This window comes from Zea mays, chromosome 9 (genome assembly GCF_902167145.1).
Source record: "Zea mays cultivar B73 chromosome 9, Zm-B73-REFERENCE-NAM-5.0, whole genome shotgun sequence".
NCBI classification, from domain to species: Eukaryota; Viridiplantae; Streptophyta; class Magnoliopsida; order Poales; family Poaceae; genus Zea; species Zea mays.
Genome location: NC_050104.1, coordinates 30,840,512 through 30,854,728, shown reverse-complemented (window position 1 = coordinate 30,854,728; position 14,217 = coordinate 30,840,512). Strand labels below are relative to the sequence as shown.

Here is a 14,217-nt window from a genome sequence, read left to right as displayed (position 1 = left end):
GAGCCCTGGGGTCGGGCGGAGCAGAGTTCGCCGTCTTCCGGGTCCTAGCCCGAGTCCGAGCCCTGGGGTCGGGCGGAGCGGAGTTCGCCGTGGCGCCTTTGGCAAGGCCTAATTGCCTGTCAGACTCACTCTGTCGAGTGGCACTGCAGTCGGAGTGGCGCAGGCGGCGCTGTCCTTCTGTCAGACTGGCCAGTGGAGCGGTGGAGTGACGGCGGTCACCTCGGCTCTGCCGGGGGCGCGTGTCAGGATAGAGGTGTCAGGCCACCTTTGCGTTAAATGCCCCTGCAATTTGGTCAGTCGGTGTGGTGATTTAGTCAAGGTTGCTTCTGAGCGAAGCCAAGGCCTTGGGCAAGCCGGTGATGTGTCCGCCATAAAAAGGGGGCCTCGGGCGAGACGGAAGTCTCTCGAGGTCGGCTGCCTTCGGCCGAGGCTAGGCTCGGGTGAAGCGTGATCGAGTCACTCGTGTGGACTGATCCCTGACTTAATCGTGCCCATCAGGCCTTTGCAGCTTTATGCTGATGGGGGTTACCAGCTGAGAATTAGGCGTCTTGAGGGTACCCCTAATTATGGTCCCCGACAGATTTGTTTCAGAAATTTCTTCTAACTTATTTGAATCACATATACATCCTCTTGATCGCTGAAAACTCCTTTGCAGGGAAGCACTGGAGGGCAGATGCAATGGGCGCAAAACACCAAGAAAGCAGGAAATGCATACACAAAAATAGATGTCATTTCTTCTTGTCTACTCCATGGCAGAATATATGCATTGTTTTGTTTCATGTGCACTTATCGAATAACTTGTGTGCCATCGCATACTCACAAGTCTTGTTTGTTGCAATGTAGTGATAAAATAGCTAGACTAAAATAACAAATTTATGTATGGCTAGGATCACAAATTAATTACAAAATATTTTCTCATAACAGTATAACACACATTTATACATGAGTTGTTACGGTATTATATGTTTCCGTTGCAACGTAGGGTCACTCACCTAGTATTGATATATGAATATACAAATAAGCCGTAGTGGAAAGTGTGATGTTGGGCCAAGCCTGAAAGCAAAGAGTGGGCCGGGTGGCCAGGACCAACGACTTTTCCATAGTCGTGCTCGTCTTCGTCCACCTCCCGACCCGACTGAGTAGCAAGCAATTCTCCAAATTAGGGTTTCTTTCCGCTTGCTTTCCAGTTTGCGGCATCAGTCGGTGGCGCCTGCGATGGAGTCTCTGTTCGGCCAATCGCAGCGGAGGAGGAGGGCGGGCGGCAGCGGCTTCGAATCGCTCAAGCGTCTGGGTCACATCTCACCCGCTGTGCAGTCCCACCTCAAACATGCAAGCCCCTCGTCTCCTTCTCCAATCCCGGCTCTCTTCTCACGCTTGGCTTTAGCTGATCCCGTTCCCGACTGCAGGTGTACCTCACCCTATGCTCCGCGCTGGCCTTCTCTGCACTCGGCGCGTACCTCCACATCCTCCTCAACGTCGGAGGCGCCCTCACGACCGTGGGATGCGTGGCCTCCATCGCCTTCCTCATCTCCCTGCCCGCTTCACGGGACCAGGAGAGGAACCGCTTGGCGCTGCTCATGTCTGCCGCGCTCCTTCAAGGCGCGTCCGTTGGTCCGCTCGTCGACCTTGTTATTGACTTGGATTCGAGGTCAATCGTCGTCACTCATCCATTACATTACACAAGAATGATGAGCTGTGGTCTGCTTTGTTGATGAAACTGCATCTCATGTACCAGGATTCTCGTCACTGCGTTCGTCGGGACCGCAGTTGCTTTTGCATGCTTCTCTGGCGCTGCCATCATCGCCAAGCGCAGGGAATACCTGTACCTCGGCGGTCTGCTTTCATCTGGCCTCTCCATTCTTCTCTGGCTGCAGTTTGCTACTTCAATCTTTGGCCACACCAGCGCGACCTTCATGTTTGAGGTGATGGGAACAAATCTGAAGCTGTAATAAGAAAGCATGCAACCAAGCTGACCGACTACTAGCTGCAGCTCTACTTTGGCCTCCTGGTTTTCCTGGGATATATGGTGTTTGACACCCAGGAGATCATCGAGAGGGCGCACCGTGGGGACATGGACTACATCAAGCACGCGCTGACTCTCTTCACCGACTTTGTTGCGGTTCTTGTTCGAATCCTTGTCATCATGGTGAGTGAGTGAGTGAGTGGGCATGCTGTCTCAGGAAATGATTGGTATGGTTGATTCCTTGGTTGATTTTGCAGATGAAGAATGCACAGGAGAAATCCCAAGACGAGAAGAAGAGGAAGAAGCGGTAGCTGCTGAATGAATTGGATGACATATGTTGTTGTGGTCACTACTTCATAGTACCGTGTACTCCTATCCTATTGTACTAATAATAATAATAGTAAGACGAAAGATGACTGCTGGGAATGAATATTTGGTTCTGCTATTTTTGTGTTGATTTTCTACTGATGATGGATGAGCTTGCTGGTGTTGATTTGCGGGCCTCCTGAGCTGCGAACAAGCAAGCATGACATGATGTAGCAGCAGCAGAGATTTCCATGGGGTATGAACATGACAATATGACATGATAATAACTGAATAAATATGTGGAACACTCACACCTTGCAACACAAGTTTCATTCTATTATTATATGAACAAGGCAACAGGTTGCCTCACAAGTCACAACTTTTAGATTTCTATGTCAAGCCAGACAAGAGGAGCATTGTGAATCCTGCATAAACTTTCCCCTGCTCCTTCACGAGATCAGACAACCAGGCAAACTAGCTACTAATGCACTGATACCCCTGAATCACAAATAGTAGCTGCTAATGCAACAATCTGAACGAGCTACATTTCCATAATCCTACAAATACAAAGATGACGACGAGGAGGAGAACCAAAAGGAGCAACCGCACCACTGAACCAATCTGTGCAGCCTCTCCTTTCCTTCTCAAGGATGGCACTGCCACTCTAGTCACATGGACGCTGTGCTGCATGCCATCACGAACATCCTGCCTCGTCTCCTCCGTGCGCCGCTGCCTGAGATTGCCTCCATGATGCAGCTCACCATGTAGCAGTGTACCTTCTGCACAACAAAAGTACCAAAACCTCAGATACAGAGCAGCCATGCATCGGTCCAACATATATTATATGGATAATAAGGTCCGGTTTTACAGCATAAAAGCTAACTTTTAACTCTACAATCCAACTGAAACGTCACATAACACAAGTGACCCCAATGCCAAAGTTATGTAATAATCCAATGATAGGAGCTACAGCTTTTGCAATTTGCTGAAACATTTTTTTCTTGCTACCTTAACCATAAGTATTTTTTTTATAACTAATATTATATACTAACTTCAGAGAGCAGTAGAGCCATTTAAACGGAAATTGCAATATACTACCATCAAATGTGAAATCTTGTAGCTTTTCTGTTGACGAAACTACTTGAGTAGATATCACCCCTCCACGTTGAATACGCATTGTTTCTCCAGCCTGGTCAAGACCATATTAATCCAGTTAGTACTAGCGTCAGCAAATGGAGTTATGAGAAGGTAGAGTCGAACCATAGTTTGGGAGAACACATTGGCATAATCCTCGGTATTGCTGGCGGATGAACTGTCTGCGCTATAACATATTCCCGGTTCATCTTCATCCTCCACATCAGAAGTTAGTACAGGCTCAGTGACTGATGCCCTCTGAATAGAGTGCGCAAGGCGGATCCTTCTTGGTGCATTCCCTTGGTGTGGATCCGTCAAAGGTTCCGCTGGCCATCCTTGGATTCCATTGAAGACATCTGAAGCTACCACACCGTTGAACAAGTGCTGGGGATGGGGAGTCGGGGAGGCTGCAGAGCACAAGGTTCCACTATTTGGTGGTTCCATTTCAGGGACGAATGCCGATTGGAGTTCATATTGGTTGTAAAAGTGAGACACTTGAGCTGATGCACTGGAAGCCAAGTTACTTTGAGCTCCTGTGTGATCATCAGTATTGTCTTGGAGTATTTTGGTTGCAGAAGAAGAGCAAGCAGCAGCACCTGTGCCATCTGTACCCTTTGATTGGGAAGAAAACTAGGAATTATGTTGAAATATGAATCCCAGGATGGATAAAGTGAGGACAAAATGATCCTAACCTTGATTAGGAGCAACGTTTCAGAACCAACTTTTCCACGGCTGTTTTCAGCCAATCTGTTGCTGTTTGAGCTGTTGTCTAGAACGGGTACATTAATAGGGTGGGGCTCAACATTTACAGTAGCCTGCTCAACCATGTCAGCCAAAGAAGGGCTGGCCAACAAGCCTTCCAGATCCTGATGAGAGATGATACTGTCTATATACGCTGAAAGATCTTGGTCGCCAGCATTGCCAAAAAATGGATGATCAGTGTAAGGGCGCATAGGAGAGGTGATGGTAGGGAATCCATCGAATGCTTGCTCAGGATGTAGGTCTGGAAGCTGGGTTAACACATCCAGAAGATTAACGTCTCCCTGCTATAGGTTACAGTTACACCATGAATCAATGTGCAGCGTGCATTCATTGAAATGAGATGTTAACTTAGACCAATCCAAGGATACTCTACTGCACCTGATTAGACGTTGGCTCATTGCTACTGACAGTTGCAATATGGGGAGACATTTTGGCAGAAGTCGGTTGGCTCAAATTCTCAGTTTTCACCTCCGGCGCGATGGGCGGAGACGACGTGGACGGTGAATCGGCAGCGTCTGAGGCTTCGGATTCCTCCTCGTTCTTGTTGAATAGGCGGTAGAGCACGAAGCTACCCTGGTGATAGAGTAGAAAGAAACAAGAGATGATTGTAATCAGGCCTGGGGGCAGTAGCAGCCAAATCGAAATGGGTAGCGGGAGCAACAAACGTTTTGGCCTTGTGGGAGCTGGGGCTCGGCCGTACGGTACTCGTGCATGATCCAGGCGGTGCGGTGTCCTCGGGGTGCCCTGCCTCTGTGGAAGACGAGCGTCTTCTTGACGCCGATGAGGGTGCCTGCTGGGCGCGAGCGGATGAGGCGGTCCTTGCCCGTGGCCTTCCAGTACCCGGCTGCGGTGGAGCGGTTGGAGCGGTGGCCTCCAGGGTACTTGCGGTCTAGGGGCGCGAAGAAGAACCACTCGGGATCGTCGGACCTGATGAGGGCCTTAGCGGGCAGCTCCCAAGGCTCGCACGCCGAGAGGTCGACATCGGGGATGAGGAGCAAATCCGCGTGCGCGCGACCCGCGATCTTAGGCTTGAGGTAGTGTAGCACCAGCTCCTCGTCCGTAGGGCGGAAGCGGAACCCTACCGGCAAAGCCGCCGGCAGCTGCGGCGGCGGCTGCATCACTTTCGTCCCTCCTTCCCCCGCGCGCTGGCAGACGAGAAAGGAGTAAAAGGCATGACCATGACCATGGTCCGCCTTGGGTTTAGCTTATCACGAATTATTTGCCATTATAACACCGATCTTGTACTCCGAAGTCCGAATATATATATATATATATATATATATATATATATATATATATATATATATATATATATATATATATATATATATATATACTAGGTGAGTGCCCGTGCGTTGCGACGAAAGTAACAATAGAACTGAAAACGGATGGTGAGTGCAAACATCATTATAATATACAAAATCCAGACAAGTACATAGCTTCTGTTCATAGCAAAAGCCATATAAAGCTAATGAACAAGATTAGCTCAAAGAAATATGATACCAGCAAAAATAAGATTGCTAGGAAACTCGATGACATTTACTTCAACAAAGGTTCCTCAGAATACTCTGTTCTTGCAGCTGGTTCTGTCATAAAGGTCATTTTACATCTTACAGGTTCACTATAAATCAATCACTGAAACATGACACATCAGATGAAATAGCACCAAGATCTACAAAAAACTTGAGTTATGATCTATCGACGTGAGACCACCAGTCGACAATCTTCGTCCCTTGTTGCTGGTCAAATACGTGAGACAATCAGGTGCTCCACGGCACCGCCCATGGAAGAAGACCTGACACCACCAGTCGACAATGATCCGCCCATGGAAGAAGACCTGACACCAATTAGACAATGATTTAATAAAAACACAAATTGGAAACATACAAATGACCATGGGATCCTCCCTGAACAAGTCTTCTATGGCCAAAACACAAAGCTAATACTTAGCTACTAAAATTAGTTGAAGCCATCCAAACAATCTATTTAATAGTTCAACTATTAGCTATTTTTAGCAAATTAGCTAGCTACTATCACTGTTCTCGAATATTTGTTGCTCGTTGGTTCATTTTTGAACTAAAACATGACAAATAAAAAAGAACCGAGAGAATATTTGTTAGCTAGCTAATTTCACTAATATTTTTTAGCTAACTAATCATTAGCTCTAGTGCATTCAAACTCACTCGTCCTCAAACGAGCTCAAATTTCTCAGCATAATACATACTGAACTTAACGCAATTGAACCGAAAGAAGAAGAAAAAAGAAGGGTCCACAAAGAAAATGTCGGGTGCTTTCCTTCGTTCTAGAGCAGGGGACTTCGAACTTTCCTTCCTAGCTGTAATTAGTGTCCGACGAGAAGGGCTAGAAATTGGACCAAACTGGCTCGCACATGGTAGCCAATGCTCTCCTAGAATCTGAATTCCGAGTCAATGTCCATTGCCCATACAAATTTCCTGAGAAGAGATTTATTGAAAATCTGTTAGCAGAACTGCATGTTCAATAACTGCAGGCTTTTGCAACTGGGGAATTTGGGGAAAAACAAATATTGTCAGAACCAGAAATTGCATACCTTCTCAATAGGGACTTCATGGCGTTTGCACCATGCCACTGTTATTCTAGAATCAAAGTAGTTGACCTTTGACGTTCCAAGTGCAACTGCCTTCAGATCCTCTTTTATCTTCTTATTCATCTCCATCTTCTCTATCTTGCCTTCAAGCGTTGCAATCTTCTTTTCAATCCTGCAAGTAGGTTTTTTCAGGTTGCCTACCTTAGCTTTTATTAACACACAAAAACAAAATACAACAAAATGTATGGTTGAGATGTGTTGCGCTTCAGGAGCCAAGTTCCTCTTTGGCTTCCCCTCTGTATCAAAACCTAGGGGCTTCCCTTTTTTGCTTTGATCAAGTCTGCTTTTAGCTCCTCCATCCGGGACTGGAGGGGAAAAGGTAACTGTGTTAGACAATTCAAGAATTCCCAAAGCTATGGTAGAAGCTTGAGCTGATAACTTGCAGCAGAATCCCAACCTTCAACTCATCAATCTTTTCGTTCACTCTAGTCATCTAGGGTTCATGTGATTTGTTGGGGACTTGTTCTCAAATGCTATGAATTAAGAACAAGGCAACATAAAATGTTAAATGATACTGTCCTTCGTCCGTGAAGCATTATTCCTTTGAGGATAATGGGTCTAGGACGAAGGTTGATAAAAGTCTTATTACGAAGTTAAGCTTCCGTAATAAACTCTCAATAAACATTGTAAAATAATACAAAATAAAAGGTATAAAACGGATAAATGTTTCACAGATACATTATATCATATTCATTTAATACATTGAATCATTAAATACAATAATACCTATGCCTTGACAAAGGTTGTATTCCGAGAGATGCGATTGCAAAAATCAGAATGCGTGAACAGTAACGGAATACTGTTCACTATTTATAGGCACAGGACGCAGCCTGTGAGGAATTACAAGTATGCCCCTTATAAAAACTTACAACATTGACTCAGACATTTATGGACTAAAAGGTCATTCTATCTTTAAGTCGGTTTGCAATGCCGAAGCTTTACGAAGAGGAACCTTCGGCTATCTTATACAAACAGCTTCATCCAAGGATCGCTTCTCTCTATAAGACCTTCGGCGACGAAGCATGGACCCAACAGTAGCCCCTTTCGCGGTGCTAGATCGTTTTTCGTAACGAGCTTGATCCGTGAAAAAAGTTTCTTAAGCTTCGGAGCGCCGAAGGTCTTAAAAACACCTTCCCTGAGCTCGTTGTCGAGAAACGATTCAATTTCCCTTCGCGTGGCGGCCCCACCGCGCAGAATTACTGTTCAGTCTTTGCGGCCCACCGTACAGCGAGTGCGAGCGGGTGTCCGCTTGGTGTAAAACTTCTGGCGCTTCGCCTTCTTACCTGCGGCACTATATAAACAGACGAGTAGGTGTGAAGTTACCACATCATTTACTGCTATTTGCACTGTTTTGCTGCCAAAATTTTTAACCGTCGCCGAAGCTTGTTTGTCATAATCGAACGAAGCTCCATCTTGAAGCCTGCTTCGGAGGAAAAAAGTATTAAAGTTTCACAAGTTCATAGCTAAATGGCCAGAGTCCGCTCTACCGCCAGGGTTGAACGTGAGGGGGACGAAACGGAAGCTTCGGAGACTGTCCCTATCTCCGAAGCCATGCAACGATCCGGGTTAGTGACTTCGGAAAGGGCTCCTATTGATGATGCAGAACAAACAATTGCTGAAGCAGAAGGAGAAGATGCTGAGGAAACTGACCCCGAAGATGATTATCACCTTGCTACGCCAAGCAAACCCAGCCATTTGGACTTCGGGAAATCTACTGTTTCGAAGGCTGATTTGTCCAAGATGGTAAAGTCAGGCTATTTTACTGAAAATCAAAAGAAGCTACTACGCTTCGGGGGAGAAGAGACTACCCCAAAGCCGGAGAAAGATGAAATTGTTATTTTTAAAAGCTTCTTAAAGGCTGGGTTGAGATTCCCCCTTCATGGGATTATTGCAGAGATATTGAAGAATTTTGGAATCTATTTTCACCAGCTAACCCCTAACGCTATCGTTAGGCTTAGTGTTTATATTTGGGCACTCCGAAGCCAGGCGGTGGAACCGTTTGCTGACAGCTTTTGCCGAGTTCACGAACTGCACTATCAGACAAAGGCTAGAAAGGATGGATTACATGAGAATTTTGGTTGCTATAATTTTGCTTACCGGAAAACTACGAAGTATCCTGTGATCAGCTATCGAAGCAAATGGGCAGCAGGGTGGAAATCAGAATGGTTCTATGTTAAGGTTGATGATGATAAAGAAAAGCTTGTGCAAAGTCCACTGGAACTGACCTTCGGGGAAACTCGCCCCCAGTGCCACATGTTACCAGAGGGTCCGACTCAAAAAGCAATGTATGAATTCAAAATGATTGCAGAGAATATCAGTACAAGGGACCTGGTCCAGGAATTCTTGGCTTTCAAAGTTTTCCCTAGCGTAAAAGAGTGGGAAATGCCGAAGCTGGAGGGGGAAAAGAAAAAAGGTGAACTTGTACGTTTGCCTTACTACTTCAAATTTAAGAAATACTTTAAAACTCCTTGCCAAGAGTGGCTGGATACAATTGAAGTGATGTGCAATGAGATACTTGGCAATTATTCCAAGAAAGAAGATCAACTGATGACTGCAGCCTTCGGCACCCGTCCAAAACGAAGGCTGAATCGAGTGTTGGACGCCCTGGGCTTCGAATACCCAGACTACGAAGATCTGAACAAAGGTGCCGGGGGCCAAAAAAGGAAAAGGGCAACTGAAGCCTTAGATGAAGGTGAAAAAGAGCCAATAAAGAAGAAAATGCAAAAGAAAAGGAAAGCTTCTTCTCCGAAGCAACAAATATCCGAAGCAGAAGAAACCCCCGCATCGCCTTCTGCTGCTGTTGTTGAGGAAATTCTGAAGGTAATGACTGAATCCTTACCTGCGAAGCTAAGTCCACTGGGTCCTCAACTGACAAAGTTTTTTCAGAAGGACAAGGAGCCCGAGAAATCAAGGAAAACAATCAAGGCGAAGAAACAAAGAATCATTACCGTGACAGAGGTAATTGACAAAACGCCGCCAAGAGCTTCGGCCCAAAAAACACGAGCGGCTGCAGAGGGAGCAGATATTGAAATTGCACCTTCGGAGGCCGCAGCCGCCGAAGTTACCTCAGCTGAAGATTTGAATTTAGAGAGCACAATTGAACATATTGACCAAATGCTGCTAGACATGGCTGCAGAAGAAACTGCTACTGCTGCCGGAGAGACTGTGACCGTGGCGTCAAAGAAAGGAAAAGAAATTGCTGACGAAGCTTCAGAAAACGAAGCCTTCGCGTTCCAAAACTTAGTTGGAGAATATCTAACAAAAGCTGAAATAGAAGAGCTTAAAGAGTATGCCCAATCCTGTGGATACAAACCTGGGGCACTCCTCTTCGGAGGCGTTGATGATGAGAAATTAGAGTGTATTCGGGACCAAACAGGGGCCAAAGTTATTAGTACTCTGTCCAAGAGTATTGGATTCCCGAAGCTAGAAGCAGATATCAGCCGCTACCGACGACAACATGTCGTTGGTAGTTTGTTTTACTCCAACTTCAAGGTAAATGACTTGTCCCTTAACTTTTATTGCTTCTAATAAAAACATTTCTGACGAAGGTTGTGTTTGTGTAGAGTATGCTTTTGAGCAAAGCCTTGCAAATGCAGCAAGATCTTGAAGATAAAAAGCATGAAGTTATAATTGGAAATTTGGAAAACAAAATAAAGGAGCAATCAGATGCTTTTGAGAAAAAGAACTTTGAACTCCAGGCAGCCGAAGGTTTACTAGCGGAAGCTGAAGCAAAAATATCAGAACTGAACACGAAGCTTCTCCGCCAGTCTGAGCAGTTCGAACAAGAAAAACAAGATCTCAATGCAAAACTTGAAGCCGAAGCTCAGCAAAATTCGGATTTGAGAAAACTACTGACAAATCTTCAAGAAAAATGCCTAGAATTTAGCAACAAGTGCATTCAGCGACTAAGAAAGATTTTTCATTCAGTTGGAGCTAGCAGCGAAAAATTTACCCCCTCAGCTGAAGATCTACCAAAAACCTTCGAACATATTGAGGGGGAGATTGACGAGCTCGACGAAGTCATAGCTGGGCATGGTGACTTCTGTGCCTGGGTGGCTTCTCGAGGGACTGTTGCAGCCTTTATGAAGGCTGGCTGTGATCATGGGAAAATTGTCAATAGGCCAAATTTTACTTTGTCACCATCAATCCTGGATGACATCCCTGATCTCGCCCGAAGCATCTCGAATCGATTTATAAAAATGATATGGACAAAAGGTGGTCGAGAGAAAGCTGGAGACGAAGCTCGTAGCCACCTTGATCCAGTAAGAAATCATACCTTGTGCTTACCTTTTCCTGTAAACTTGATTCTGACTTCCAACGACCTTATTCATGTAGGATGACAAAGCCGAAGCTGATGATCAAAAATAACGCCGAAGCCGAAGCTCCTTGGAGATTTAGATAATAGACTGCAGACAGTACTTGAAAAACTTTTGAGATAACTTTTGCAAATGTAAACAAAACTTTCATGTATGCTGTTCATACCTTGTAATATATCCTTAACCTTTCACTGATGTATAAGAAATGCTTTGATGTGGACGAAATTTCCTTTTTTGAGCCGAAGGCGAAAAAACACCTTCCCTTCTTTTCGTACGCAACGAAGCATAGAAAACAACATTTTCCTTTTTTCCGGAGCTCTCCTTCATATAAAACAACATTTTCCTTTTCTCTGAAGCTCTCCTTCATAAAAATTTTTCCCTTTCTTTTTTTCTCTTCTTGCCGAAGCAACCATTTTATGCGATGAAGATGATTATCCTACATATGCCTAGATGAATGTTTATGAATGCAAATGCTATGATGTAATGTGATGTGCAAATGAATGGCCAAACACGTACCCGAAGCCATATTCATAACCATTATTTTCTTAAAAACAATCACACTTCAGCTCTGCATTCCCTTAGGAACGACTTTGGAGCTTCTTCGCCTTTACTTTTGGCGGAATCAGCGTTGACTTTTCGCTGTAAGCTCTGCATTCCCTTAGGAACGTCTTTGGAGCTTCTTCGCCTTTTACTTGGGCGGTATAAGCTCTGCATTCCCTTAGGAACCTCTTTGGAGCTTCTTCGCCTTTTACTTAGGCGGTATAAGCTCTGCATTCCCTTAGGAACGTCTTTGGAGCTTCTTCGTTTTTACTTTTTGGCACTCGATGGTGCACTCTCAGCTTTTACATTTACATTCTTTGGGGGATTTTGCTCTTATAAGACTAAAAAAGGAAATTACATATGCTGGCCCCATTAAAAACCTTTCTCCCCCTTCGGAAAGGAAAAGGGTGCCATGAAAGAAAAAATAAAAATGTGAAAAATTACATCGAATTATACATAATATCGCCGAAGCTCATCCGCATTCCAAGACCTAGGAATGTCATTGCCGTTCATATCTTTCAGTCTGTATGAACCGGGTCTTGACGAAGATGCTACTAAGAAAGGCCCGTCCCATTTCAACTGCAATTTGCCCACTGTTTCCGGGTTGGCCACCCTCCGAAGCACCAAGTGCCCTGGCTCAATATTTTTTAGCCGAACCTTTCTATCCCGCCATTTGACTGTTTCAGCTTGATATTTATTGATATTCTCCACGGCTTGCAGTCTGATCCCTTCTAAAGCATCTTTTTCTACAGAATAAGCAGCTTCGGAACCTGATTCTGCCGAAGCTACTATCCTTATTGATCCGGCTTTAGCTTCCTCTGGAGTTATTGCTTCGTCACCGAATAACAACTTAAATGGAGTGAAGCCTGTAGACCTTGACGTTGTCGTGTTGTGGCTCCACACCACTTTGGTTAGCTGATCTGGCCATTTTCCTCTAGGTTGATTGAAGATTAGCTTCATTATTCCTGTCATTATAATGCCGTTGGCTCTTTCAACGAGTCCATTTGACTCCGGGTGCCTGACTGATGCAAAATGGATCTTCGTACCAATTTGGTCACAGAAATCCCTGAAAGCTTCGGAGTCAAACTGTGTTCCGTTGTCCACAGTGATAGCCTTTGGCACCCCGAAACGACAAACAATATTCTGCCAGAAAAACTTTTGGACGGTAGCCGAAGTTATTGTGGCTAAAGGCTTCGCCTCAATCCATTTAGAAAAATATTCCACAGCTACCACAACATATCTCAGGTTCCCTTGGGCCGGTGGTAACGGACCTAACAAGTCAAGGCCCCACCTTTGCAATGGCCAAGTGGGTTGTATGAGCTGTGTCAAGGACGAAGGTTGTTTTTGATCTCTTGCACATTTCTGACAACCTTCGCACTTTTGAACCAATTCTGCTGCATCCGAAGCTGCCTTCGGCCAATAAAATCCTTGACGGAAAATTTTTCCAAGTAACGGCCTAGATCCGATGTGAGATCCACACAGGCCTGCATGTATTTCTTTCATTAACTCTATACCTTCGGTTCTGGATAAGCATTTGAGCAACGGAGCACAAACTCCATGTTTGTACAACTCCCCTTCTATCATGACATATGGACGAGCTCTTGCCTCTATTCTCTTGTTATAAGCTTCGTCATCTGAAAGAAATTTATCCTGAAGGTAAGAGATGATCTCAGTTCTCCAATCTTCGCTAAAAACAGGAGATATATTAAGAACTGCTCTTTCAAGGAGTTCCACCGAAGGTGCTTTTATTGTTTCAAAGAACACATCCGAAGGTAAAGGCAGCCCCTGTGCTGCTGACTTAGCTAGCAGATCAGCATGCTCATTTTGTCCTCGAGGGATATTCTTGACAGAAAACCCTTCGAAGGAAGCTTCGACTCTTCGAACCATATCCAGATATTTTTCAAGCTTCGGATCCTTAACCTTACAACTTTTGTCAATATGACCCGAAACAACCTGGGAATCAGTTTTAAGTATGGCCCTTCTGATTCCCATTGCTTTTAACTTCCGAAGACCTAAAATCAATGCTTCGTACTCAGCAATGTTATTTGTGCAATTAAAATCAAGTTTTGCCGCATAACAGGTTTTGACTTTGGAAGGTGAAACCAACACAGCAGCCGCTCCTGCTCCGAAGGTTCCCCAAGATCCATCACAAAACACTATCCAGGCTTCGTTGTCTTTATTTGTTTCCTCCTCCTGAGCCCCTGGTGTCCAATCAGCAATAAAGTCTGCCAGTGCCTGCGACTGAATCGAAGATCTATGAACATATTCAATACAAAATTCATTGAGCTCTGCAGCCCATTTTCCAATCCTTCCAGTAGCTTCTCTGTTCCTCATAATATCCTTCAGAGGTTGTGATGAAGGAACAATTATGTTGTAAGCTTGGAAATAGTGCCGAAGCTTCCTGGAGGCCATCAAGACAGCATACAGTATCTTCTCCAACTCTGTATAATTTTTCTTTGATAAACTAAGGACCTCGGAAACAAAATATATTGGGGCCTGCCTTTTGACTTGACCATCAAGCTTCTCCTGAACAAGCGCTGCACTTACCGCTGAGTGCGAAGCTGCCACAT

General features: G+C 44.9%; 2 protein-coding genes and 1 pseudogene across 5 annotated transcripts; 1 reads left to right on the top strand and 2 right to left on the bottom strand.

Moving 5' to 3' along the window:
- The first annotated feature begins 1,045 nt into the window (after positions 1 to 1,045).
- Positions 1,046 to 2,408, top strand: LOC100283057 (uncharacterized). Of its 3 annotated transcripts, none has more exons than XM_008660419.4 (5): positions 1,046 to 1,329; positions 1,407 to 1,648; positions 1,736 to 1,922; positions 1,985 to 2,146; positions 2,221 to 2,408. In XM_008660419.4, the coding sequence occupies exons 1-5, from the start codon at positions 1,216 to 1,218 to the stop codon at positions 2,272 to 2,274; spliced, it is 759 nt and encodes a 252-aa protein (XP_008658641.2). In that variant the 5' UTR covers positions 1,046 to 1,215; the 3' UTR covers positions 2,275 to 2,408. The 3 variants fall into 3 exon arrangements, with proteins under 3 accessions (XP_008658641.2, XP_035818164.1, NP_001358826.1); XM_035962271.1 differs by having other exon boundaries at positions 1,050 to 1,308; NM_001371897.1 differs by having other exon boundaries at positions 1,133 to 1,329; positions 1,991 to 2,146.
- Positions 2,409 to 2,584: 176 nt separating this feature from the next.
- Positions 2,585 to 5,400, bottom strand: LOC100383571 (uncharacterized). Of its 2 annotated transcripts, none has more exons than XM_008660663.4 (6): positions 4,831 to 5,400; positions 4,544 to 4,738; positions 4,096 to 4,446; positions 3,530 to 4,015; positions 3,368 to 3,458; positions 2,585 to 3,048 (listed from the first exon to the last, which is right to left on the bottom strand). In XM_008660663.4, exons 1-6 carry the CDS (start codon positions 5,281 to 5,283, stop codon positions 2,789 to 2,791), a joined length of 1,836 nt encoding a protein of 611 aa, XP_008658885.1. In that variant the 5' UTR covers positions 5,284 to 5,400; the 3' UTR covers positions 2,585 to 2,788. The 2 variants fall into 2 exon arrangements, with proteins under 2 accessions (XP_008658885.1, NP_001169690.1); NM_001176219.1 differs by having other exon boundaries at positions 2,587 to 3,048; positions 4,096 to 4,449; positions 4,831 to 5,327.
- Positions 6,453 to 7,236, bottom strand: LOC115101000 (topisomerase pseudogene; annotated as a pseudogene).

Bases quoted from the DNA above. Each gene is read 5' to 3' on its own strand.
- LOC100283057 (XM_008660419.4), top strand. From the start codon at position 1,216: ATGGAGTCTCTGTTCGGCCAATCGCAGCGGAGGAGGAGGGCGGGCGGC. The intron at 1,330-1,406 runs GCAAGCCCCTCG...TCCCGACTGCAG, and splicing joins TGCAGTCCCACCTCAAACAT to GTGTACCTCACCCTATGCTC. The intron at 2,147-2,220 runs GTGAGTGAGTGA...TTGATTTTGCAG, and splicing joins TTCGAATCCTTGTCATCATG to ATGAAGAATGCACAGGAGAA.
- LOC100383571 (NM_001176219.1), bottom strand. From the start codon at position 5,283: ATGCAGCCGCCGCCGCAGCTGCCGGCGGCTTTGCCGGTAGGGTTCCGC. The intron at 4,450-4,543 runs GTGCAGTAGAGT...TGTAACCTATAG, and splicing joins ATGAGCCAACGTCTAATCAG to CAGGGAGACGTTAATCTTCT. The intron at 3,459-3,529 runs GTTCGACTCTAC...GGTCTTGACCAG, and splicing joins ATGTGTTCTCCCAAACTATG to GCTGGAGAAACAATGCGTAT.